Source organism: Mauremys reevesii, linkage group 3, assembly GCF_016161935.1.
Source record: "Mauremys reevesii isolate NIE-2019 linkage group 3, ASM1616193v1, whole genome shotgun sequence".
Lineage (NCBI taxonomy): Eukaryota > Metazoa > Chordata > Testudines > Geoemydidae > Mauremys > Mauremys reevesii.
This window is the reverse complement of record NC_052625.1, coordinates 205,364,616-205,392,225: the sequence shown is the minus strand read 5'-3', so window position 1 is coordinate 205,392,225 and position 27,610 is coordinate 205,364,616. Positions and strand designations below refer to the sequence as shown.

Genomic DNA, 27,610 nt, shown 5'->3' with positions numbered 1-27,610 from the left:
TGGCTGTTAAAACCACAGCATGGCTAAAATGGGAGACTTTTGTCACAGACAGTACGTGTCTACAGAACAGAGTAAACCATTTCATAACATTCTAGTTCTGCAAATTATATCAGGGACAGGGGGAAATATGAAACTGCTTCATACTAAAACTGTAGAGATCACACTTCTGTTTTATTATGAGTGTAAAATATCCATTGCCTTAGATACTCTCCATCTTCTTGACTGCTTTCTAGCCACATCCAGTGCCTAGAAGCATTTCAAAGCACAGCTATGATTTTGCAGTCATAGGCTGCAGTATAAATTATTCTTCATAGCTTGCTTCTGCTCATGGTACTTTCCTTCAGTTTAGATTTTGGGTTACAGAAAAAAGTCCTAGTGCAACCAGATCAAAAAGTTTAATTTGTCCTAACTGGAGTTTGGCTGCTGTTACCTTTCTTAAGACCATACAGGCCAGATCCAGATAAAAGCTAGGAAGAATAATAGTTATCACAGAGCTGGTGGTAACATAAAGAGGATCTAAAGTTAACTCTAATTTGCACTTGGAAGATGCGGGACAGCATAAAATGTCATCTTATGAGTACCACTAGGAACTGGTTCTATTCATCCTGGTTGTCTAAGGAATCCTCTCAAGATGGGCCTTGATAACTGGTGTTATGGGGGTAAAGGAAAAATGAGCATGGAATTTATCTGAGTCAAGGAAAGATGAGAAGTCACTTGCATCTGTTTCGATGCCCTTGGGACAATGAAAGTTGATGGTGGCCTTAGCATCTCAGTGAAAGCACAGTCTCTTTTTAGACTGGAAGTGCGGGAAGTTGAGGATCTGATTTTCAGAGGTGATGGGAAAAGGTATCACCTCAGTCCCATTCATACTAGGAGCCAAATAAATCCTATATTCTCTACCTGTCAGTAGATTTAGCTGGGTTCCTCTGAGGGACATGAAGTAGCAGAAATGCTGAGTGCCCTGTTCTGGGTAAATTCTGAGGGAACAAGTCACTAGCTACTTCATCCTGGGTGTTTCAAACAGTCCAGTAGGAGGTGCACTAACTAGAGCAGGCAGCTCAGGAACAGCCACACTGGATCAAACCAGCCAGTGGTCCAGTCAGTCTGATATCCTGTCTATGACAGTGGCAACACCCAGATGCTTCGGGGAAGGTGCAAAATAAGATGGTTACTCACCTTTGTAACTGTTGTTCTTCGACATGTGTTGCTCATATCCATTCCAATTAGGTGTGCGCGCGCTGCGTGCACGTTCGTTGGAAGATTTTTTACCCTAGCAACACTCGGTGGGTCGGCTGGGTCGCCCCCTGGAGTGGCGCCGCTATAGCGCCGAATATATACCGCTGCCGACCCAACGGCCCTTCAGTTCCTTCTTGCAGGCTACTCCGACAGAGGGGAAGGAGGGCGGGTTTGGAATGGATATGAGCAACACATCTCGAAGAACAACAGTTACAAAGGTGAGTAACCGTCTTTTCTTCTTCGAGTGCTTGCTCATATCCATTCCAATTAGGTGATTCCCAAGCCTTACCTAGGCGTTGAGGTCGGAGTGAGATGTTGCAGAATGCAAAACTGCTGAGCCAAAGGCTGCATCATCTCTGGACTGTTGGACCAGTGCATACTGTGAGGCAAAGGTGTGGACCGAGGACCAGGTAGCTGCGTGACATATCTCCTGGATGGGAACGTGAGCCAGAAAGGCAGCAGAAGCAGCCCGAGCCCTGGTGGAATGTGCAGTGAGCTGGCTCGATGGAACATGGGCCAAGTCATAGCAGTTGCAGACGCACGACGTCACCCAAGAAGAAATCCCCTGCGAGGAGACAGGTAGGCCCTTCATTCGGTCTGCCACTGCGACGAAGAGTTGAGGCGTTTTACGAAAGGGCTTTGTCCGCTCGATATAAAATGCGAGCACCCTACGGACGTCTAGGGAGTGCAATTGTTGCTCCCTTCGCGATGAGTGTGGCTTCGGAAAGAAGACCGGAAAGAAGATATCCTGGTTGATATGAAAGGCCGACACCACCTTAGGGAGGAAGGCCGGATGTGGTCGCAACTGCACCTTGTCCTTGTGAAACACAGTATACAGTGGGTCCACCATGAGAGCCCGAAGCTCGGAGACTCGTCTGGCCAATGTAATGGCTACGAGGAAAGCTGTCTTCCAGGACAGGTATAGCAGCGAGCAGGTTGCCAGCGGCTCAAATGGGGCAGTCATAAGTCTGGTTAGAACCAGGTTGAGGTCCCAGGTTTGGGCGAGACGGCAAACTTGGGGGTATAAGCGCTCCAAGCCCTTGAGGAACCTGGAAACCATAGGGTGCGAGAAAACGGAGCGGCCACTCTCCCCTGGGTGGAAGGTAGAGATGGCTGCCAAGTGCATCCTCAGTGATGACACCGCCAGGCCCTGCTGTTTGAGAGACCACAGGTAGTCCAAGATGGAATGGATCGGGATCTCGGGAGTAACATTGTGCGTTTCGCACCAGCAGGAGAAACGCTTCCACTTGGCCAGATACGTTAACCGAGTGGAAGGTTTCCTATTACCCAGGAGAACCTGTTGTACCGAGGCAGAGCAACGTAACTCGGATCGGTTTAGCCACGCAGCAGCCATGCTGTGAGGTGCAGGGATTGCAGGTCTGGCTGGTGAAGTCTGCCATGATCCTGCGTTATGAGGTCTGGGCGAAGAGGCAGGGGAATCGGGTTGGCTATCGACAGGTCTAGCAACATGGTGTACCAGTGCTACCTGGGCCACGCTGGAGCGATCATGATCAGGTGCGCTCTGTCCCTGCGGAGTTTTAGCAGGACCCTGTGAACCAGCGGGAACGGTGGGAAAGCGTACAGCAGATGGCTCGTCCACGGCATCAGAAAAGCGTATGAGATTGAGCCCGGGGAGAGGCCTTGGAATGAGCAGAACGTCTGGCACTTCCTGTTCTCGCGAGAAGCGAAGAGGTCTATGTGGGGAAAGCCCCACTTCCGGAAAATGGAATGGATAATGTCCGGACGAATCAACCACTCGTGAGGCAGGAAGGATCTGCTGAGGCGATCCGCCAGAGTATTCCGGACCCCTGGGAGAAAGGACGCTACCAGGTCTATCGATTGGGCTATGCAGAAGTCCCAGAGCTGGATGGCTTCCTGGCAAAGAGGGGAGGACCGTGCTCCTCCCTGCTTGTTTATGTAATACATGACTGTTGTGTTGTCTGTGAACACTGAGACACAACGGCCTTGTAGGTGCTGCTGAAACGCCTGGCACGCAAGGCAGACTGCTCTCAGCTCTCGGACATTGACGTGCAAGGCCAGCTCTTGAGCTGACCAAAGGCCCTGAGTGCGAAACTGACCAAGGTGAGCACCCCAGCCGAGAGACGAGGCGTCCGTCATCAGGGACGCAGAGGGGTGAGGTGGATGGAATGGCATCCCTGCACACACCAGGGAGGGCATCGACCACCAGTCAAGGGAGCCTAGGATGCTCGGGGGGGGATCATGACGATCATGTCTATGCTGTCTCTGCTCGGGTGGTATTCCGAGGTGAGCCACAATTGGAGTGGACGGAGGCGAAGCCTGGCATGTTTGGTTATGAACGTGCAGGCAGCCATGTGACCCAGGAGACCTAGGCAAGTGCGAGCCGAAGTTGTCGAGAAGTTCCGTAGACCTTGTATAATTGTTACCATCGCCTGAAACCGAGGATGAGGTAAGCAGGCTCTGGTGAGATTGGAGTCCAGGATGGCCCCAATGAAGTCTATTCTCTGTGTGGGAATCAGAGTGGATTTCTCTATATTGATCATCAGGCCTAGACGCAGGAATAGGTCCTTGACAATGCCCACATGACGGGTAACTTGGGCCTCGGAGGTCCCTCGAATTAGCCAATCGTCTAGATACGGAAAAACGTGTATCCGACGGCGGCGGAGGGAGGCAGCAACTACAGCCATGCACTTTGTGAATACTCTTGGGGCTGTAGAGAGGCCAAACGGAAGGACCGTAAACTGGAAATGTTGACGGTTGGCCACAAACCGGAGGTACCTTCTGTGTGGAGGATAAATGGCGATGTGAAAATACGCGTCCTTCATATCGAGGCGTTATACCAGTCTCCGGGATCCAAGGATGGGATGATGGTCCCCAGGGATATCATGCGGAACTTCAGCTTTATCATGAACTTGTTGAGTTCCCGCAGGTCTAGGATAGGTCTGAGACCTCCCTTCGCCTTGGGAATTAGGAAATAGCGGGAGTAGAACCCCTTGCCCCTTTCGTCCTTTGGTACCTCCTCTATAGCTCTGATGGTGAGGAGCATCCGCACCTCTTGCAAGAGGAATTGCTCGTGAGAGGGGTCCCTGAAGAGGGACAAGGCTGGAGGGTGGGAGGCGAAATAAACTGGAGGCGGTACCCAAGTTTCACCATGCGTAGGACCCAATGATCTGAGGTTAGATGGAACCACGAAGGGAGGAGAAAGGAGAGGCGGTTGTAAAAGGGAGGGAATGGATCCTGGGTAATAACTGGTACGCCATCCTCGGGCGTGCCTTCAAAAGTTTGGCTTTGGCCCCGCTGGTGGTTTAGAGGGACCCTGATTTTGGCCCCCTTGGGGCCCTGATGCCTACGACCGCGTCGGCCACGCCTCCTGCCAAAGTCCTGTCTTTGTCTAGGCGCAGGGTAAGGGCGGTGAGGCTGGGGACGGAAAGGCCAGCGCTGAGTCACTGGCGTGTGCATGCCAAGAGAGCGCATAGTGACCCTGCTGTCCTTTAGGCTTTGCAGCCTAGGGTCAGTTTTTTCAGAGAACAGGCCTTTGCCATCGAAGGGCAAGTCCTGTATAGTATGCTGCAGCTCCAGGGGAAGGCCCGACACCTGGAGCCATGAAATGCGCCTCATGGCAACACCCGAGGCCAGAGTCCTGGCAGCGGAGTCAGCTGCATCCAACGAGGCCTGGAGGGAAGTTCTTCCCTTCTTCCAGGAGGGCAGCAAACTCTTGACAGAAGTCCTGAGGAATCAACTCCGTAAATCTGCCCACCGCCGCCCAGGTGTTTTAGTGGCTAAGCAGGGCTTGCTGGTTTGCTATGCAGAGTTGCAGGGCCCCTGCTGAGTACACTTTACGTCCCAGTAAGTCCATTCGCCTAGCCTCCTTCAATTTAGGGGCTGGTGCCTGCTGGCCATGGCGTTCCCTCTCACTGACGGACTGGACGACAAAGGAGCAGGAGGGAGGATGTACATATAGGTACTCGTACCCCCTGGAGGGTACCATGTACTTGCGTTCGACTCCCCTGCCCGCGGGCGGGATAAAGGCTGGAGACTGCCAGATGGTATCCACATTGGCTTGGATCGTCCGAATGAACGGTACGGCCACTCTAGTGGGGGCGTCAGCCGACAGAATGTCTACGACCGGATTCCCTATTTCCGAGACTTCCTCCACTTGGAGGTTCATATTGAGTGCCACCCGTCTCAGGAGGTCCTGATGGGCCCTCAAGTCGATTGGAGGAGGGCCCGAGGAGGACGTTCCTGCCACTGCCTCATCTGGGGAGGAGGAAGAAGAAAGGCCGGGGACAAGCGGGTCCTGCGTGGGCTCGTGCTCCTGGACGACCTCCTGTCCCAGTGGGATCTGGGAGTCCGGTGGCTGAATGGGGCTTCTGCCCTTCAGAAGGAACTGAGGGGCGGATGGGGCAGCAGGGGTATATATCCGGTGCCATAGCGGCGCCACTCCAGGGGGCGCCCAGCCGACCCACCGAGTGTTGCTAGGGTAAAAATCTTCCGATGAACGTGCACGCGGCGCGCACACACCTATTTGGAATTGATATGAGCAAGCACTCGAAGAACAACCCTGTGTTGTACAACTATGGAAAAGTTTAATTTCCACTAGGAAAGTTTCTTGCGAAGCCCAAGCAATTAAATTTTATGCTTCAGGGTGGGAACTAAGTGTTGTCTTTTATCACTGGCCTCTCAGTGTCACAGTATGCCCAGGCTGAAGAAACATTACATTAGGTGGCAAAATTGCTCCTCCCTTGAAGGAAGGATTAGATATCTTAAAATAGAGGTTTTCTTTGAGTCTTGGTAACCTTATTCTGGGCACTAAACTTAGCTTCCTTGTTTAAGATTTGTGTATTTTTAAGGCCAGTAGAGACCATTCAATTATCTAGTTTGACCTCCTGTAGAACACAGACATTAAATTCCATCCAGTTATCCCTGTATTAAGCCCAATAACTGGTGTCCCACTTCATCCCAGGAGGTGTTTGGGATTCAGATGGAGCCAGTAGAGGTGGCAATGTTATCTAGATCCCTCTCTCTGGCCCGGTCTGGTCAGGACATCCCTCAGGATTAGGAAGATGATGATCTGGGGTCGCAGGAAATGGTGGGTGTGGCAACCGGGATGGTGAAGCTCGCTCCAGTAGCCTCCGTCTATTCTTCCATATCTGCCCGCCTACCGCCCTGAAATGTCTTTCTTTTAAGACCCAAAAAGGGAGTGATGGGTGGAATAGCCCATCCTTGCATTATATTTTGTCCACCCATTAGGCCTAATATCCAACACATCAATTCTGGTTCATTAATTTCTGGTTCCACAGTTTTTGTTTTTAACTAACATGATTGCAACATCGTCCTTGAGGTATATTAATATGGCCTTTTTTGCTTCTCTGTATGGTTTTCTTTCACCTGTTTATAACATTTATTACGGAAAACTTTTCCCATCAACATTTGTTATAGGTTACTGTAATACCTTATGAAACTTTTATATACTTTTTACAATTGAGCGCACAATTAGGGTAAATCTGTAGGCCCAATTATCACAACAAACACACACTCCTTAGTATAGCTATGTTGAAATGAAGTTATGCCCTCTATAGCTCATTAGAACCACTGGCCACAGAACTGTATTTTCTGGAATGAACTGAGTCCCATGGCCTTTAATATAACAACATTGATATACACATAACCCCTTTGCTGAAGATCCAGACTTTACCTCTCAAAATGATTCAACAGCAGATAAAAAATAGCTGGCAAAAAAAATCAGCCATTGCATTTACACTGAAACTAGTTACTATAGTTCTTCCACAAACTGTTTTGTTTCGATTCACTTTTGCTGACCCATTTCTTTCTAAGAATATGTAAGGCACATGTTTCAACACATCAATGCTTGAGACAACACTGTACATGAAACAACAAGTCTGGGACTAAGTCTGGAAGAACTTTTATGAAAGGAACAGAATCCAGATATGGCACAGTGCATTCAGTATCTAGAATGCAATCACACATGGTAGGATGAGAAAAGAATATTGTAAAATACGGGTGCACAACATGGGAGTGAAGAAAGAAAAGGAAGGAGGGGAAAATGATGTGTTGCATACGAACAGCAAATGGAACCAAAAACTTTATTTAAAAAGAGACAGATGAAAAGCTGTCTTTCAAAAATAACTCTTACCTCTGTTACTAACACCTCCTTTCTTATTTAAAATTGCATTTTTTTAAGAAAAAAATCTTATTGGTTATTTTTGTGCATTTCACTTAGCTTGGACAAAGAAAACTGAGAGGCAGCATTATTTGGGGAAATAGCACAGACTCAAGAGTAACACATGGTCCACACGATTAAGTAGGACCAGCTTGCCTGAACAGACTAGGCAGGTGGGGAGCTGTGACAGAATGCTGATTGCCTGAGAACTGCACACAAAGTTCTTCTGAGCTAAAAAATTCTATTTTTTTCTTACCCCGTCCTACCCTTCCATCCTCCCACCTCACATTTTTAGATGCAGACTCGTTGGGGCATAGAGTATCATTTACCAAATGCTTGTACTGGAGCTTCAACCTGGATGAGAGCTCTAGACACTACCACAATATCCAGTCTCTGCTGCTTATGATTCCATGACATGGCATATTTCAGTACACACTAGGAGCTGCAATGGCTACATGAAGTGGAGAAAATATCAGGTTTAGGAGAAAACAGATGGTGAAACATGATATTTCCTCCACTTACCTTCATTGAGCCATTGTAGCTGCTCTTGACAGTGGAAACAGGAATTGCTTGTGATGTCACCAGCAGCACTGGACTCCAATGATTTCTCAGACTTTGCTGGGAGAGAAAATGACAGTCAAGGGACAATTAAGTTTTCTTTAATTTGTGTGTAATTACTGATGAGGTACATAAATCAATATTCAACAAAACATTGCACACATCATAAATTAGGCAATGTCCAAGGTTTAAATAGGGTCCAGTATCATGGGACTTGGAAAGACAGAAAAACACTGCACATAGGTGCTGGAACGAGGAGTGCGGGGGGTGCTGCTGCACCCCCGGCTTGAAGAGGATTCCATCGTAATACAGGGTTTATAGTTTAGTTCAATGGCTCTCAGCACCCCTAACACTGCAGCAGGACCAGTCCAAATGCTTTTTGGACTGGTAAGCAGGACAATTTTCAGCCCCAGATTTTCAGCACCACCACTACTCACCGGCATTACCACCGCTCACCAGCAGCTGGAATTCCCCCGTCTCAACCAGTGAGGCCAGAATTTAAAGGCATTGTCTTCCTGCATGCACAGGTTGGGGAGGAAGGTTGGTGTCTGCTTGCACTGGGGAGAATGTGTATCTGCTATGGTCTGGGCTTGTAACAGAACATACTAGCCTGTGACTCAGACGGAGTTCCCAAACACAAACTGCTACATGCAGATGCCTTTCCAGGAAATGCTATCGTGAACATGGTGCAACATGAAGGAAACATTCCTTCAGCTGGTGAGCTCAGACATGAACAAGATAGGGGAAAGCATGCTTTTCGTGTACTTTTTCTTTAGCAAGCAACGGGTGATCTGTAACAGTCTCAGTGCTTTTTACAGACACTTTTAGGCCTAGCACATGGCAAAGTCACTTCTGAAGGGGCAAATTACCTTTCCTTTTCCATCTGCTTTTCTTCCTTTCTTTGTTACTGCCACCATCACTGCTACTGCTGCTGCTGCTGCTGTTCTGTGAGCTTTGAGAGTCTGACTGTGCGTCACTGCTCTCTTCTGAGCCATCAGACAGCTCTTTTAATCCGTCTGGAACATCCTTCTGCAAATGAAAGAAAAATAGGCGGAGTCAATGTGAGCTGCGCCAATTCCATATACAATTCATGGGAAACCAAAAGAACCTCAAAGGAAAAGAGTTTCTGTATTATTTACTAAGCACTGACAATGGTTTCTTCTATGCAGCAGAGTGACGTCAGAGACCATCCTCTTCTCTGGCTTCTCGCACACCCACACTGCCCTATAACAGCTCATACAAAATGCTGCCACTAAACTCCTCCATCTTGCCTGTCATTTTCATCATGTAATCCCTCATGTATATGTCATCCTGTACAACTCTGTTCTTCCTCTCACACTGCCCTTCCTGAGCTCATGTGCACAGCCCCTCCCTTCTCCAGATGTAAGCCCCTCTTGAACAAGTTCTTTGTGTGTTGTACTCCTGCTCCCTGACCACTATATCTGGCCTTAGATTGTGAACTTCCCCGGGAAAGGCACCATTCCTTGACTGTTTGAAAGCACCTAGCGCAGGTTAATAAATCTTCCTCCACCACCCAAGCACAACAGACTGAAACCACACAATATCATCACTTTGTTATTATTTATATATCAAAAGCGTGCAAAGCGCTTTACAAACAACTAGGAAGACGACATGATCCCTTCCCCGATGAGCTTAGAATCCAAAGCGATTACTTATAAGAGGAGGATAGTGGATGAGCCATAAAAAATAATTGATTAAGATGGGGGATTTAGCACAATTCTTTCACTTTTTCAGGGGGCGAGGGGGCCATGTTGCATGGGACTATTTTTTAAAATCTCTGTTCCTACCTATCCAGATGTCAACTCCCACCCCCAATCAAACACTGATGCCAGCCTTCATTGCCCACTTTGATTTTTAAACAACCACCTTTCATGTAGTCTGCCAGGCTGCCTCTTACACTTGGCAGAAGCGCCTCAAATATCCACAAAGCCACCTCATTGTCGTCCTCCAAATCCCTCCTCCACACTCTCTTTTGCAGTGATGCCTGTTAAAAAACAACTTTACAATGGTTTGGGCAGCTGGTGTGCTAAGACCACTGCTTAGCAGACTGCCCAGTATTGGCTCCTTGTTTCCATCGGTCTGTATCTATTTGTTGTCTCTTGCCTTATACTTAGATTGAAAGTTCTTAGGAGCTGGGACTGTCTCTCTTTTCTGTGTTTGGTTCAGCACCTGGTCCATGATTGGAGCTCCGAGGGGCTAATGAAATACAGATACAAATAAAACAACAAACAGCAACAACAACAACAACATTAACTGTGTGAAGGGCAAACTAGGGTTTCTAAGCTTCATGGCAGGAGTGTGTTAAGTTGAAAGCCAACTGCCTGGGTAAGGGAGAAAGTTCCTTTATTGAAGAGGACATAGGGCCTGATCCAAAGCCCACTGAAGTCAATGGAAAGAGTCCAACTGACTTCAGTGGGATTTGGATCAAGTCCATAATGACCAGTAATATATTGACACAGTTTGACGCAGAAGTGGAACTGGCAGCTCTCTAAGTCCCTTGTAAAAACAAATGTCAAATTCACTGAATTATCACAGTGTGCGCGTGGTGTGGGCGCATCTGTTTTCGTGCTGAAAGCTACCAGAATGACAGCCTTGCAGACCAAAGTCCTGCCTACCCACACGACTGTTACAGCACAGGCAGTAAAAGTTCCTCTCCACCACCCTCTAGTGATGACCTCTTTTTTTTTGGTGGGGGGGGCTGGATTACACAAGGATGCTAGTTGGTTCCAACAAGTTTCGTAATTCTTCTGGTGTGGATTTTTATTATTATTGTTAACATCTTTTTGCAACATTTTTCCTGTAATTGTCAAATGATGAAAATTGTGTCAGTAGTGCTCCCCTGAGCATGAAAGCCTCACTGTGACTGACAGATTGCTGATGACTCGGGTCAGGAGTCAGTTCAGGAGGATCCATGCAAGAATCTTGCCAGCCATGGAGAGCAAAGAGATGATATGGTAATTACCACAGTCACTCTTTGAGCCTTTATGCTTATAGCTAGTGACTATGCTGGACTCTTTCAGATCTTGTGATATGATTTCTTGAAAACAGACAGGAAAGAAAAATTCAGAAAGCCTACCAATGAAAAGATTTCTTTCATGTTTGAAAACTGAAAAGGCATCGGGAGCTGGAGTTTTGGTACTTTTCATTATTTGAACAGCCTTTAACACCTCAGCTCATGTGGGTGGATTGGCAAGTGCAACAGATGTGGACAATATCTAGCAACTCATCAGAAACAGTAAAACTATTACGTAGTTTTCTAAAATGTTCACGCCACCACTGGTGGATGGCAGTGTAATATGTGATTAGCGATTCACCATCAGCACTCATTAGTGCTGTCAAGGCAGATATACACAGCTTTGACTACATGACAGGAACCTTTGGGGCCATGTTTATCGCCAAGGACCTGTAATTCATCTGATTTATGGTCAAGCCACGTATTTTGCATTTTGCAGAGTTTGCACTGGAACATGCTGCAAGCTGCCCTATATCTGGCCTTTTTCGACTCAGAGCGGGTCAGCACTTGTCATCTGACATCAAGGTGATTCACTATTTCAGGATCATTATCAAACCAGTCTGCATAATGATATTTCACATACCCCGTACAATCCACAATGGTGTCATAAATTGTGTCATGCACGGATACTTATTTGGCAAATGTCATCACAGACTGTTATCAGAAGTTAGCTGTGTTGAAAATTATTCGGAGATTGACAGATCTCTCAGCTGGGCAATATTTACCTGTTTAAGTGACTATTTTTTTTTTTTACATTTGCAGCTGAAGAGAAAGCTTTGACTGAACAATACAGTGATCAGTCCAACAAGCAGCTCTACATAATACTTAAGTTATGCACACATCTCAGATCGCACTGTCGGACCAACACAGATGCCAATGATATGAGCGAGGGTGCATCCAGGTTGTTTTGCATTTGTTGAGGAGTCAGAAGACAGTGTTTGACCCTTGTGGTCCCTTCTAACCCTAAGATTCTATAAGATGGTGCTTGACCTATGTCATCAGCAGAAGTAGGCCACTGCTGTTCATGTTGCTAATGCCATGTTTTCCAAGTACACCACGCCATGCAGAATCATCAGAGCCAACACAAGCATTAAAGTCACCTAAAGTAATGAGGTAGTCTTCATAGGGAGTCAACTGTATCAGATCATTTTGTTCAGAATAAAATTGCTCTGTACCCTCAGAGTTGGTCATTGTCAGTGCATGCATCCACCTCTCAGGGGCAGTTGGAGTTTCACCCGTCTGTCGTTTACACTGATAGACAGAATTGCCAAACAAGAGACACACAAAATTCTTTCTGATTGCAAAGCTGACTCCTGTGCCATGCGGCTGCTTTGGGGGGCATCCCTTTCAGCACAGAACGTGTACCCAGCACTCTCCTCAGTCAGTTGACCGTCTTCAGCAAGTTGCATCTCACTCAGTACCAAAATGCTGGTACAATATCTTTCAAGCTCTTCAGCAACAGTCTGCCGGGCAGGATGATCAGTTTGGATGATCAAGGCATATACAAATATTCCATGTCGCAACACTGAGTCAAAAAAGGAAACCGAGGCTTGTTTCAATTCCAACCACCTAATGAAACAATCTCCAGCCGCAGCACGCTAGTCAGGTCTGTTCGGGGTGAGCACCTTTTCTAGCTCTCTCCTTGCATTGTGGTCAGCTGTGTTGACTCTGAATAGAGCAGCCAAGTTGATCAAGATGCTGTCAGACTACGGTGTCCCTCCATTAAAGCTTCATTATATCAGTAACGTTAGGATAGATAATTTACAGTCACGCAAGACAAGCCAAACTATTACAAATTACCTATTTTCAAAATCTCTCTTTTTAAGTCTTTTGTTCTGGGAAAAACACATTTGTGTGTGGGGCACAAAATGACGACCACAGAATAATCTGGAACACGCTATACAACCGGTGTAAAATAAGGATGCTCTTTGCTTCTTAAGATAGCAGTCCCCATGAGGCAGAAGAAGCCCACATGCAATTTAACAGCAATGAGCATGTCCTTCCAACTGTGCCTCCTCTTGTTCCCCTTTGCTTTATTCTTGGTGAAAGTTCTTCACCATACTCTCCTGATGGGCTGCCCAATCTGTGTTGTGGGCCCATCATACTCTAGAAACTCCCATGCACCAAGTCAGTTTATAATTTCCTGTAATATACACACAGTGAGACTCTTTCAGCCATCTATTATATTTTCCTTCTCCAAAGCACTCTATTCAGGGCAGGCATGCACTCCGAACTACAGAACAACCTTTTCCACATCACTTCAGCCTCCCATCACCATCACTTCAGTCCCCAGCAAAATCATGAAGCAGGTCCTCAAGGAATCCATTCTGAAGCACTTGAAGGAGAGGAAGGTGATCAGGAACAGTCAACATGGATTCACCAAGGGCAAGTCATGTCTGACTAACCTGATTGCCTTCTATGAGGAGATAATTGGCTCTGGGGATATGGGGAAAACGGTGGATGTGATATAGCTTGACTTTAGCAAGGCGGGTTCCAAAGAGGATGGAGCTCGGCTGTTCTCAGTGGTGGTAGATGACAGAACAAGAAGCAATGGTCTCAAGTTGCAGTGAGGGAGGTCTAGGTAGGATATTAAGAAACACTATTTCACTAGGAGGGTGGTGAAGCACTGGAATGGGTTGCCTAGGGAGGTGGTGGAATCTCCATCCTTAGGGGGTTTTAAGGCCTGGCTTGACAAAGCCCTGGCTGGGATGATTTAGTTGGGGTTGGTCCTGCTTTGAGCAGGGGATTGGACTAGATGACCTCCTGAGGTCTCTTCCAACCCTAATATTCTATGATCACACACTTTTCTTCCTCATAACCAATTGAGCAAACAACGTGTTATCTACTGTAAAAGGTAATGAAAAATGGCATCCCATATTTATTTTGTCTCAGTGACTCCAAATGACTTGCACTTAGTTTACAAGAAAAAGCTGGTTTGATAGCTACCAGTCCTGAAAACTTAGGCTGGGATCTCGAAATTTAAAAGCATTATTTTGCACATTTTGTGGTGACAAGACAATGAAATCAGACAGATGTCTCAGAATAAATAGGTCAACAAAGAAACATTTGTTTAGATAAGTGTCTGTAATATGGCCTGTGAAGTGGTAATAACGGATGTCAACTGTCTAAATACTGACTGGGAAAACTAAAGATGGATGCCTAAATGAAGGACTGTATCATGATTAGTCAGTAAGACTGGACACTATTCTGGACCGAATCAGAGGCAATGAACTTTGGATAAATAAAAGTGGAGATGGAGACCACCTACAGATCTAGAGATCTTTTAAAATCCTGTTGAGGGTCTATATAAAGAGCAGACACAAAAATATTGGCCTTCCGAATACTCAATTCTGCAGGAACATAAGTGTGGTAGGTAATAGTATTAGCACTTTGTATCCTGCAATGATACAGAAAAACCTAAGAGATGGGTATTAAATACAGAGGAATTAAATCTCTAATAGGGAAGAGGGGCAGGTATGAGTTGCATCTCTTGTGCCACACATCCAGGCTATGCACAGATCTTGATGCTTCTACCTCCATAACATTTCTAAGATGGAGAGCTTATGCACCTTGTGCAGGAACTGGAGTTGTTTGAAATGTGTCCCCCTATGGGTGCTCCATTTCAGGTGTGCTTGAGCCTTATGCATCTTTGATCAGAGATTTTTTGGCAGTTAGTACCCATTCAGCCCACGCATGCACCAGCACTGCCCTCAGATCCCTCTTCACTGCCAAGTCCCACAGAAAAAATTCCAAAGCAGAGGGGAAGGACGGTGGATAGTGAGGCAACCATACAGACACACATCTCAAAGAACTCCAGTTACCGTGCAAGATGAGTAATGTCCAAGGGGAGCTGTAGTGAGTCTGCAATACATTTCAACAAGTCCTGGAATTGTCTGAAATCAGCCACAGAAGGTGGAAGAAGCATAACTGCCTGAACTGGAGAACAGTATGAAATATTCATTTGTGGAGTAGCCTCCTTATCTGCTCTGGCATCCTGCTCTAGATCTACACAGGCTGTGTACCAGAGCATTTTTTATACCCGGGAGATGAATCACCATGAGAAATACCTGGTGATGGCTGAACCAGTTCACAGTTTAAATGCTTCCTGACATAACAGGGATTCGTAGATTCCATGTGCCAGAAGGGACCATTGTAATCAGTTAGTCCAGGAGTGGGCAAAATACGGCCCACGGGCTGGATCCAGTCCATCTAACATTTCTGTCCAGACCGCCAGGCTCTTTGGCTGCCCCCCTCGCAATCTCTGGGCTGCTAAAAGTCCTGCAGCACAGCAAGGCACTGAGGCAGGCTGCCTGCCTGCCGTGGCCCCACACCGCTTCTGGAAGCGGCTGCCTGCTGCTGGCACGTCTCTGTGCACCCCTGGCGTGGGGGGAGGGGGAGGAGGGCTCCAAGTGCTGCCCCCAGCATCATCTTCACTGTGGGGACAGGGCTTGCGGGCATGGGCAGTGCACGGAGACCTGCTGCCCTCCTCCCACACTGTGCCACCAGCTGGTAGCCACCTGTGGTAAGCGCCTCCCAGACAGAGCCTGCACCTCGCTCTCCTTCCCGCACCCCAACCCCCTGCCCCAGGTCAGAACCCCCTCCTGCACCCCAATCCCCTGCCCCAGCCCAAAGCCCCCTCCTGCACCAAACTCCCTACCAGACCCTGCAGCGCCTCCATTAATAGAGTAGAAATGTGCGGTCCATGATGACTTACCAAAATATGTGGAGTGGCCCCCCTGTGAAAATTATTGCACACCCCGATCTAGTCTGACGTTCTGTATTGCACAGGCCAGAGAACTTCTCCAAAATAATTTCTAGAGCAGATTCTAAAACGGGGTGGGCAAACTTTTTAGCCTGAATGCCACATCTGGGTGGGGAAATTGCATGCAGAGCCATGAATGTAGGGCTGGGGCAGAGGGTTGGGGTGCAGGAGGGAGTGTGAGGTGTGTTTGGGGGGGTGCAGTGTGCAGAAAGGGGCTCAGGACAAGAGGTTGGGGTGCAGGAGGGGTGCAGGGTGTACAAGGAGGCTCAGATAAGGGGTTGGGGTGCAGGAGGGGGTGTGGAGTACGGGAGGGGGCTCAGGGCAGGAGGTTGGGGTGCAGGAGGGATGCGGGGTGCGGTGGGGGCTCAGGGCAGGGCATTGGTGTGCGGGGTGCAAGAGGGGTTCAGGGTGCGAGCTCTGGCCTGGCACCGCTTACCTTGAGCAGCTCCGGGATGGCAGCAGCGCGCAGTGGGGCTAAGGCAGGCTCCCTGCCTGCCTCCCCTGCCCCTGCGCTGCTCCTGGAAGCGGCTGGCACCACGTCCCTGCGGCCCCTGGGGGAGGGAGTGGCAGAGGGCTCCGCGCGCTGCCCTCACTTGCGGGTACCTCCCCCGAAGCTCCCGTTGGCTGTGGTTCCCCATGGGGGGTGGCAATCCCATGGGCTGGATCCAAAGCCCTGATGGGCCGGATCCGGCCCGCGGGGTGTAGTTTGCCTACTCCTGTTTTAGAAAAACATCCACTCTTGATTTAAAAGTTATCAGTGATGGAGAATCCACCACCACCCTTGGTAAACCGTTTCAGTAATTACTTTCACCTTTAAAAATTGACACCTTGTTTCCAGTCTGAATTTGTCAAGCTCCAACTTCCAGCCATTGGATCATGTTCGACCTCTCTCTGCTACACTGAAGAGCCCATTATTAAATACTTGTTCCCCAATTAGCTACTTATAGACTAATCAAATCACCCCTTAACCATCTCTTTAAGTGACAGATTGAAGGAGGTCAATCTCTCACTGTAAAGCATGTTTCTAATCCTTTAATCATTCTCATGGCTCCTCTCTGAACCCTCTACAATTTATCAACATCTTTTTTGAATTGTGGGCATCAGACTGGACACAGTATTCCAGCAGTGATCGCACCAGTGCCAAACAGAGAGGTAATACAACTTCTCTATGCCTACTCAAGATTCTCCTGTTTATGCACCACAGGTTCACATTAGCTCTTTTGTACCTCTTAAGTATGGCCTACATTCTTTGTCCCCAGACATACACATTTAGCTGTATTAAAATGCACATTGTTTGCTTGCACTCAGTATACCAAGCCATCCAGATCACTCTTAATCAGTGACCTGTCTTCTTCATTTACTACTCCCCCAATTTTTGTCTCATCTGCAAACTTTATCAGCTGTCATTAATAAAGCTATTAAATAGCATAGGGCCGAGAAACAATCTCTGCGGGACGCCACTGGAAACACACCTGCTCGGTGATAAATTTACAGTTAAATGTTGTGACCTAACAGCTAGTTTTTAACCCATGTAATGTGCCATGTTACTTTAATATCACTCTAGTTTTTCAACTCATATGTTGCACAGCATCAAGTCAAGTCTAGATATATGACAACTCTATTACTTTATCAACCAAATTCATAATCTCAAAAAAAAATCAAATCAGAATTTGTTTCCCATAAACCGATGATGATTTTCATTCATTATATTACCTTACTTTAGTTCATTGCCAATCAAGTCCCATATCAGCTGCTCCAATACCTTGCTCAGAATCGATGTCAGGCTGACAGGACTTTAATTACCAGGCTCATCCTATTTACCCTTTTAAAAAGTTGACACAACATCAACTTTCTTCCAGTCTTCCAGAAATTCCCCAGTGCTCCAATTACTGAAAAATCAACTTTAATGGTCCAGCAAGTTCCTCAGCTGGCTCTTTTAAAACTCTTGGAAGCAAGTTATCTTGACCTGCTGATTTTAAAAAGTCTCCCTTTAATAGTAAGGCAAGGTGGGTGAGGTAATATCTTTTATTAGACCAACTTCTGTTCATGAAAGAGGCAAGCTTTTGAGCTTACAAAGAATTCTTCTTCAGGTCTGGGGAAAAACCCCAGAGTGTATTAACCCTGCTTTGTCTTAAGATTGTAGAGGTATTAACTGCCCATTTCACCTTGAATGGCCTCTTGCAACATGCCTTAACTGCTTATCTGTTTCACCCTTGTATTTAGCTGTGACACTGAGTATCTTTCCCAGACCTGAAGAAGAGCTCTGTGTACGCTCAAATGCTTGTCTCCATCACCAACACAATTTGGTCCATTAAAAGATACACTGCTACCTCGATATAACGCCACCCAATATAACACGAATTTGGATAGAACACGGTAAAGCAGTGCTCCAGGGGGCGGGGCTGCATACTCTGGTGGATCAAAGCAAGTTCAATATAACATGGTTTCACCTATATTGCAGTAAGATTTTTTGGCTCCCAAGGACAGCGTTATATCGAGGTACAGGTGTATTACCTCACCCACCTTGTCTCTCTAATATCCTGGGACCAACACTGCAAATATCTTTAGTAGCTTCTGTTTAACATCCTCCAGAAATACTAATGGAATGGAAAGAGTGTTATCAACATATGATGAGACTGCATCTTATGTTTTCCCCAAATGCAGAACAAATATTTACTGAACACCTCTGCCTTTTATGCATTATGATTGATAATCCTACACCATTTCCATCTAGTAATGGACCAATACCCTTGTTAGGATTCGTTTTTTCCTAATATATTTTAAAAACTCTTTCCTATGATTGTGCTCCGCCCTGCTTGCTCATACACAATCCTTGAACAACCTGCCCTCAGTGAATGGTAGGAACATAGCACAGCACAGTCCTTATAAACCCGAGATAAAATATATTTATGTGAAGTCTTCTCTCTTCTCAAGTTCATTGGGCTGTGCTTGGTGATGGTCCAAGTGTGCTCCCCATCCCAGAAGAGAGACATGCCTCACTGTGGTCTTGGTTGAGAGAACTGGTGGGAAGAATACACCCGTACAAAATTGTTTGGATCTTTCCACCAATCCAGTGACACCAGGACATCTTGTAGACCTAGAAAAGGCATGTCAAAACAATGTCTGCTTGGAACATATACTGATCTGAGCCAATCTTGCATGTAACTTAGGTATAATCAGGAATGCTGCATGAGGAACATACAGGAAGCCACATTCTTGACAACAATAGCGTGAGCATTTGATTGTATCTAAGTAATAAGGCTGACCATAGTGTCAAATCTGTACTGGTACAGATAGTCTCTGGTGGTTGTATAGTCTGTTACTTCCCCTATGGACTCTACTTGCGGTACCAGTATTTGTCAAGGGAATCCCTGGGGTACAACCTGGAACTGTGGGACCGCTGCGTCCCCTTAACTCTCCAGCCTCAGGTGTCTCTCAAAAAGCTATGCAGTGACAAGCAGCAAATCCCTCCAGGTGCTGTGATGACTCAGCCATCAGCATGTGGAGCCCCACACCCAGCTAAATTGCATGAATGCTCCAGAGCCATCCAGCTAGCTATCATACAGAGAGAGGCACCAGCCAATCATCCCAGAAATACACTGGCTTACACTGCTCAAGATTCCCTTGGACAGTGCAAGCTCATTAATTAGTTTGTGACTCTGACAAGGGGGGTAGTGCACGTACAACAGCCCTTGATGATGAAATGCTAAGGGAAATTAGAGAGGCTATCAAAATTAAGAACACAATAATAGTGGGGGATTTCAATTATCCCCATATTGACTGGGAACATTTCACTTCAGGACGAAATGCAGAGATAAAATTTCTCAATACTTTAAATGACTGCTTCATGGAGCAGCTGGTACGGGAACCCACAAGGGGAGAGGCAACTCTAGATTTAATCCTGAGTGGAGCGCAGGAGCTGGTCCAAGAGGTAACTATAGCAGGACCGCTTGGAAATAGTGACCATAATACAATAGCATTCAACATCCCTATGGTGGGAAGAACACAACTGCCCAACACTGTGGCATTTAATTTCAAAAGGGGGAACTATACAAAAATGAGGGGGTTAGTTAGACAAAAGTTAAAAGGTACAGTGACTAAAGTGAAATCCCTGCAAGTTGCATGGGCCCTTTTTAAAGACACCATAATAGAGGCCCAACTTCAATGTATACCCCAAATTAAGAAACACAGTAAAAGAACTAAAAAAGAGCCACCGTGGCTTAACAAACATGTAAAAGAAGCAGTGAGAGATTAAAAGACTTCCTTTAAAAAGTGGAAGTCAAATCCTAGTGAGGCAAATAGAAAGGAGCACAAACACTGCCAACTTAAGTGCAAGAGTGTAATAAGAAAAGCCAAAGAGGAGTTTGAAGAACGGCTAGCCAAAAACTCCAAAGGTAATAACTAAATGTTTTTTAAGTACATCAGAAGCAGGAAGCCTGGTAAACAACCAGTGGGGCCCCTTGATGATCAAAATACAAAAGGAGCGCTTAAAGACGATAAAGTCATTGCAGAGAAACTACATGAATTCTTTGCTTCAGTCTTCACGGCTGAGGATGTTAGGGAGATTCCCAAACCTGAACTGGCTTTTGTAGGTGACAAATCTGAGGAACTGTCACAGACTGAAGTGTCACTAGAGGAGGTTTTGGAATTAATTGATAAACTCAACATTAACAAGTCACCGGGACCAGATGGCATTCACCCAAGAGTTCTGAAAGAACTCAAATGTGAAGTTGCGGAACTATTAACTAAGGTTTGTAACCTGTCCTTTAAATCGGCTTCGGTACCCAATGACTGGAAGTTAGCTAATGTAACGCCAATATTTAAAAAGGGCTCTAGGGGTGATCCCGGCAATTACAGACCGGTAAGTCTAACGTCGGTACCGGGCAAATTAGTTGAAACAATAGTAAAGAATAAAATGGTCAGACACATAGAAAAACAAACTGTTGAGCAATAGTCAACATGGTTTCTGTAAAGGGAAATCGTGTCTTACTAACCTATTAGAATTCTTTGAAGGGGTCAACAAACATGTGGACAAGGGGGATCCGGTGGACATAGTGTACTTGGATTTCCAGAAAGCCTTTAACAAGGTCCCTCACCAAAGGCTCTTACGTAAATTAAGCTGTCATGGGATAAAAGGGAAGGCCCTTTCATGGATTGAGAACTGGTTAAAGGACAGGGAACAAAGGGTAGGAATTAATGGTAAATTCTCAGAATGGAGAGGGGTAACTAATGGTGTTCCCCAAGGGTCAGTCCTCGGACCAATCCTATTCAATTTATTCATAAATGATCCGGAGAAAGGGGTAAACAGTGAGGTGGCCAAGTTTGCAGATGATACTAAACTTCTCAAGATAGTTAAGACCAAAGCAGATTGTGAAGAACTTCAAAAAGATCTCACAAAACTAAGTGATTGGGCAACAAAATGGCAAATGAAATGTAATGTGGATAAATGTAAAGTAATGCACATTGGAAAAAATAACCCCAACTATACATACAACATGATGGGGGCTAATTTAGCTACAACGAGTCAGGAAAAAGATCTTGGAGTCATCGTGGATAGTTCTCTGAATATGTCCACGCAGTGTGCAGAGGTGGTCAAAAAAGCAAACAGGATGTTAGGAATCATTAAAAAGGGGATAGAGAATAAGACTGAGAATATATTATTGCCCTTATATAAATCCATGGTACGCCCACATCTCGAATACTGTGTACAGATGTGGTCTCCTCACTTCAAAAAAGATATTCTAGCACTAGAAAAGATTCAGAAAAGGGCAACTAAAATGATTAGGGGTTTAGAGAGGGTCCCATACGAGGAAAGATTAAAGAGGCTAGGACTTTTCAGCTTGGAAAAGAGAAGACTAAGGGGGGACATGATAGAGGTATATAAAATCATGAGTGATGTTGAGAAAGTGGATAAGGAAAAGTTATTTACTTATTCCCATAATACAAGAACTAGGGGTCACCAAATGAAATTAATAGGCAGCAGGTTTAAAACAAATAAAAGGAAGTTCTTCTTCACGCAGCGCACAGTCAACGTGTGGAACTCCTTACCTGAGGAGGTTGTGAAGGCTAGGACTATAACAATGTTTAAAAGGGGACTGGATAAATTCATGGTGGCTAAGTCCATAAATGGCTATTAGCCAGAATGGGTAAGAATGGTGTCCCTAGCCTCTGTTTGTCAGAGGATGGAGATGGATGGCAGGAGAGAGATCACTTGATCATTGCCTGTTAGATTCACTCCCTCTGGGGCACCTGGCATTGGCCACTGTCGGTAGACAGATACTGGGCTAGATGGACCTTTGGTCTGACCCGGTACGGCCTTTCTTATGTTCTTATGTTCTTGTTAACCTGAGCTGAGATTTTCCCAAGCACTTCAACCAAAAGCACACTGTTTTGGTAAAATATAAAACAGATTTACTAACTACAAAAAATAGATTTTAAGTGATTATAAGTAGCAAGCTTAGAGATCAAAATTGGCTACCTAAGAAATAAATATAGAAAAGCAGTCTAAATTCTAATTGTATCTGTCTCTCACTCTAATAGATGTTACAGGCTGTTATAGTTCTCAATATTCAGACTGAACTCCCTTCCAGCCTGGGACCAATCTCCCTAGTTTCAAGTCTGTCTTCCAGGCGATCTTCCAGGTGTTGAAATGGGGGGGTGGGTAGAGAGGCCAAGGGATGATGCCGCCGTCCCTCTTTTATGCTTCCTTCCAACTGCAGGAAAAATCCTTGCTGTGATATGGGGGTCAGGCTGCCCCACTGCATATGTGCCTTCTCTGAGAAGCCTCTGGGATAGCGGATTCTTCTTGATGGACCATTAACGCCTGTCTGGCCAGTAATAACTGCTCCTTTGTTGCTACTGAAAGGCCAGCTGTGGGCATCTACCACACATAGCAATACCTCATAACTTCACATACAACAATACATCCAATCCAACAGGATATCAAGGGAGATGGAGAACTGGGGAGTACACCAACCTAGTCACCCTTGCAGCTTGTTGAGATGAAGCCTTGCATGCTGAGCCACATAAGTGCATGAGGCCTTATGCCCCAGAAGCCTGAGGCAAGCTCACACTTTCATGGTAGGATAGGCTTTCAGGTCTAAAACAATGGCCAATATTGTCTGGAATCTTGTTTGTAGGTGGAAGGCCCTGATTTCTGAAGAGTCTAAGACCAGCCCCTATAAAATCTATCCTTTGAAGCAGTGACAGGATTGGACTTCTCCCTATGTGACCCAGTGTGCCTAGGGCAGCACTCTCTGGAAATGCAAGCTGCAAAAGGGAGAGCAGGTACTTCCCAGACTGGTGGGTATCACTGAAGTTAAACTCCCCAACCAGTCACAAACTGTGCTTCTGATCCCCCACACTGGTTACAAGAAGCAAAAAAGAAATCACACAGCCCCCTTTATTGCAGGAGTAGATTATTGCCTTGGGAGTGCCTGGGCCTTGGGTGCACTCCATCTTTTTCAGCATGCTTGCTGGACTTAGGTGCCTGGGAACTTGATCGCCCAGATACTGAGTCCTTTGAAGCTATGTTCTGGTGTCTCTTCCTCATTCTCAGGGAGGGTGACTTGCATTGGGATTCCACCAAAACAAGAGGAACCTCCCTGCACCTGCTCCAAGCAGAAAAGCTCCAAGGGTGGGAGCAGGGATGACCATCAGAAGAAATTTAAGTCTGGTCTCCTTGTCTTTTTTTATTCTTTGTTTGAAGACCCTGAAGATTTTGAAGCAGCAACTGGACTGAGGTTGCTCAGTCATATCAGTTTCTTGCAGAACTCGCAGGTCTTGAACCTGGTGAATGAGGCATGCCGCAGCACCAAAACCAGAGCCAAAGGGAATCGAAGAGCATAGAAAAACCTCATTTTATTAAAGAAAACTTCATACTATTGCTTACTTAACACATACTATGACTAAACTCAAGCACCAACTATATACAGATAGACAGAAGGGAAACTTGCAGTAGTTAGACAACATGCTCCAACAACTGTCACGATCAGTAAGAAGGAGTGGGGTCGGGGAGGCTCTTCCCTTTATACCATATGCAGTGGCATGAGACAGCAGAGGGCACATGTGCCACCCTGATGGATACTGCTGAGGAAAAAATTTCCAACAACAGTGCACTGGGTTTGCACACACTGAAATGGAATGGACATGTGCAATCACATGAATAAGAACTAACTATTCCTAAACTAACATTAATATTTACCAAAAAACAGACCAGTTAAAAGAGATGCATCAAGATGCGGACACTGGGCAGCCCTGTCTCACAGTTATAACAGGAAGGCACTGAGCAGCAGTTGGGCTGCTCTGCCCTTTATGCCCTTGGTACCGGAGCACAAGGACATGTGTGGCTGCCAAAAGAGTCTGATCTTAAGGGCATGAGTGCCAAGAGTAGCGTATATTATATAAATATCTTGCTATAGACAAGCACCAGAAGAACTTTTAGTTTACATAGATTGATATCTACTTCCCCTTTTTCAATTTGTTATATATTGCTGTTTTATTTCTAATTGCTGCCTTCACTTTCCCTGCTAATATGATGGGCTCTTAGCTAAAGTTGTCCTTTTTCTTGAACGTGTAATTGTGACTTTTGGGCCATCTAATAAACTTTTTGTTAATTCCTCCCAGTTCTCAATTACATTTTTCTGTTCATGAACAAAATTGATCAGGAGGAGAAAGTTAATTTTTCTCAGCTGTAAGAAACTTGCCGTTTTAAAGCACCAAATATATACATACGTGTGTGTGTGCGCGCACACACCTTTAAAATGGTAAGTTTATATATATTATATAATTATATATATATTCCTGGGTGGGCCTCTCCTGTGTTTGCCTATACTGAATGTAAATCAGGTCATGATCACTGGTCCCTAGGCAACGACAAGCTTCCAGTCTAATGATCAGTTCATCTTTACCTACCATAATGATGTCCAAAATAGAGTTACTTCATGTAGGATGCAATATATTCTGTGTTTAGAAAATTATCTGTACTTTTAAAAAATGCTAATGATGATTTACTAATGGATGCATGAGATCTCCAGTATATTTCCCCCAAACTGAAGTCCCCCATAACACCGCAACTTTTCTTTCCGTACATTATACACAGGTGCCATTCTCTGGTTATATATAAGTGATTAAACACAGTGAGTGAGTTTTCACATTTAATCTATGGAAAATCTATAGTGCCAGAAGCTAGTTATTCAGTAGTTTTATTGGAGAATAAGATTTCAAACAAAGATTTTAATAGTTTACAAATAAACTAACTAACTAACTAAATAAATAAAATAATAATAATAATAGGAGATATACCAATCTCCTAGAACTGGAAGGGACCTTAAAAGGTCATTGAGTCCAGCCCCCTGCCTTCACTAGCAGGACCAATTTTTGCCCCAGATCCCTAAGTGGCCTCCTCAAGGATTGAACTCACAACCCTAGGTTTAGCAGGCCAATGCTCAAACCACTGAGCTATCCTGACCACTGGATCCTAGGCTTCCCTTTCTAATAAGTTCCCCAGCTGGAGGACTGGACCGTTTGAGTCAATTGGTAATGGAAGAAGGAATTCTTCAGCTCTAGGTACAAATCCAGATTAATGGTGACAAAGTTACCACTTGATAGCTAATAAACGGGCTACATTCAGTGAATGTGTCAGTCCTGTTCCTAGGGGACAGGCAGGGGCGGCTCCAGGCACCAGCACACCAAGCGCATGCCTGGGGCGGCAAGCCGCAGGGGGCGGCAGTCAGGCTGCCTTCGGTGGCATGCCTGCGGGAGGTCCGCTGGTCCCGCGGCTTCCGTAGCAGGTATGCTGAAGGTGCAGGACCGGCAGACCTCTCGCAGGCAAGCCGCCGAATCCACGTTACCAGCAGACCTCCCGCAGGCATGCCACCGAATCCACATTACCAGCGGACCTCCCGGAGGCATGCCACCAAAAGCCGCCTGATTGCCGTGCTTGGGGCGGCAAAATATATAGAGCCACCCCTGGGGACAGGAATAGATATCAGCAAATTAACATCACCATTCGCAAGAGTTGGCACCCCTTATTTGCAGTCTCAGCAGAGAAGCAAAGAACTGCTGAGGCATGAAGACTAAACATCCTTCTCATTTGGAGATGGTCCCTAAACATCAGGTTTGAGGCACATTGGGGCAGCTTCTATTGCAATTGCTTATGCTGTTAAGGATCATTGGATGAGAAGCATTTCACTCTTCAGGGCTATCAATCCAACACTTATTAAAATGGCTAAAAGTTGACTTAAGTTTTTAAAGAAAGTTCCCCCAGCTGAGACACTTACCTTCAGTGTGTAAACTCCCATTCTCCCTGGGACCTTATAGAAAATGCCCTCTTCCCCTCGGGAGTTTGTATGCAGCATAGCATTCAGACATGCAAGAGGAGAAGTCCCACTGAAAACAAAAGCACAGGATTAGCCCTTAATGTTGAAGGAACACTACTAGAGATGATGTTTACTTGGTCAATATTAGTCATTTGCTGAGAAACAGGCATGAGACACTAATGGCCTCTCATGGCCTTTAATATGTAAAGCATGCAGAGGTGGAGTGAATCCAGCCCCAGAGGGGAGAGGAGCTGAAGTTGCTATATTCAAGCAACGTTAGGACTGATTCAATATGCACTTGTCCCTGTCCAGGAGGGAAAATTCCAGCTAAATTTAATACCTCAGACCCTCTCTTCAAATCCTGAGCTAAAAAAGTAAACATACCCATGGACAGCTTTGTTTTTAAACACCCTAATTTATTAAAATCCTTCATCTTCTAACAGTGAAATTAGAAAATCTGTAGGAGAAAGTAGTACAAAGTCTAGTTAGATGCAGAGAGCAAGAGAGAAAGAACTTAATCTGCTCCTGTTCAGTTTTCCTTGAGTTGGGCGCAGAGGAGAGACACGGGCTTGCTATATTGTAGTGAAGCCAAAATAAGAGCCAAACGGCTACAATAACCTCAACTGGGGCTTTTTGGGGGGTAACAGAGGAGAGAAGGTGGGCAGAAGGCTGAAACTCGGGTGGGAGGCTAGCTTCAGAGCAGTCAAACTTACTTTCAAAAACAGATAAATATTCAGATCGCTATTAGGAATTTATTCCTGGATTTGCTGTGAGCTGTATGCTATGTGGAAAAATGCCAGGTGGAGAGATACCAAAAGCTGTGTGTGTAATTATGCACTGTAATGAAATAAGAGATGAGGGATAAGGAAAGGAGAGGAACTATGAAATGTTGCCCACTGAGAAAACTAGTATAAAGTGTTTGGATCCTTAATTCTGGGCCACTAGAACTGAAACAGGGAGACCCACATGAGTGTTTTTCCCCTACGCAATTTACATTTCATACTGCTGAATTTGCAGGCAGAAAAGTTGGGTGGATAGGGCATGAGACAAGGAGTCACATGGCCTGGCTTCTATTCCCAAAGCTACCACAGATTAGGCCTGTGAGCTCAGGTAGGTCACTTATCTTTTCTGTAAAACAGAGAATGATACTTACCCTTGATGGTAAACAATTTTGAGATCTACATATGAAAAACACTATGCAAGAATTAAGTACTGGTAAGAAGCTTCTATCTTCCAGTCCCTCACCGCTCCTATACTGGAGCTACTTACTACTGAGAAACTGTAAACTGATTCAATATTCCAGATAAGACACATTTTTCATCTTTTAATTTGTAGTGAATAAATTTTACTATACAAGTAACAAAATTAGCCTTGTAGAAGTAAAGTCACCTTGTACCTTCCCCTCCCTCCCCCCCTGGCCCCATTTGCGATAGGGGTGAGAGGGGAAATCTGGGGAAGAAGACAGTACATCGGTGGTTCTGCCAGCACATATGCACTCCAGAATTATACATTAACATATTAAGTGCTATAGTTATAGAGAT

General features: G+C 45.6%; 1 protein-coding gene across 9 annotated transcripts in view; it reads right to left on the bottom strand.

The window, feature by feature from the left end:
• Window positions 1-27,610, bottom strand: part of ASXL2 (ASXL transcriptional regulator 2) — a 228,384-nt gene that overhangs the window by 109,141 nt on the left and 91,633 nt on the right. For 6 of the 9 annotated variants that reach the window (XM_039531275.1, XM_039531276.1, XM_039531278.1 and 3 more), the window contains 4 exons: window positions 26,031-26,139; window positions 10,079-10,171; window positions 8,824-8,983; window positions 7,919-8,014 (listed from right to left, as the gene is read on the bottom strand). In XM_039531275.1, coding sequence (XP_039387209.1) covers window positions 7,919-8,014; window positions 8,824-8,983; window positions 10,079-10,171; window positions 26,031-26,139 — 458 coding nt within the window. The remainder of the gene's footprint in view (window positions 1-7,918; window positions 8,015-8,823; window positions 8,984-10,078; window positions 10,172-26,030; window positions 26,140-27,610) is intronic. The other 3 variants (XM_039531282.1, XM_039531281.1, XM_039531283.1) reach the window with 3 other exon arrangements.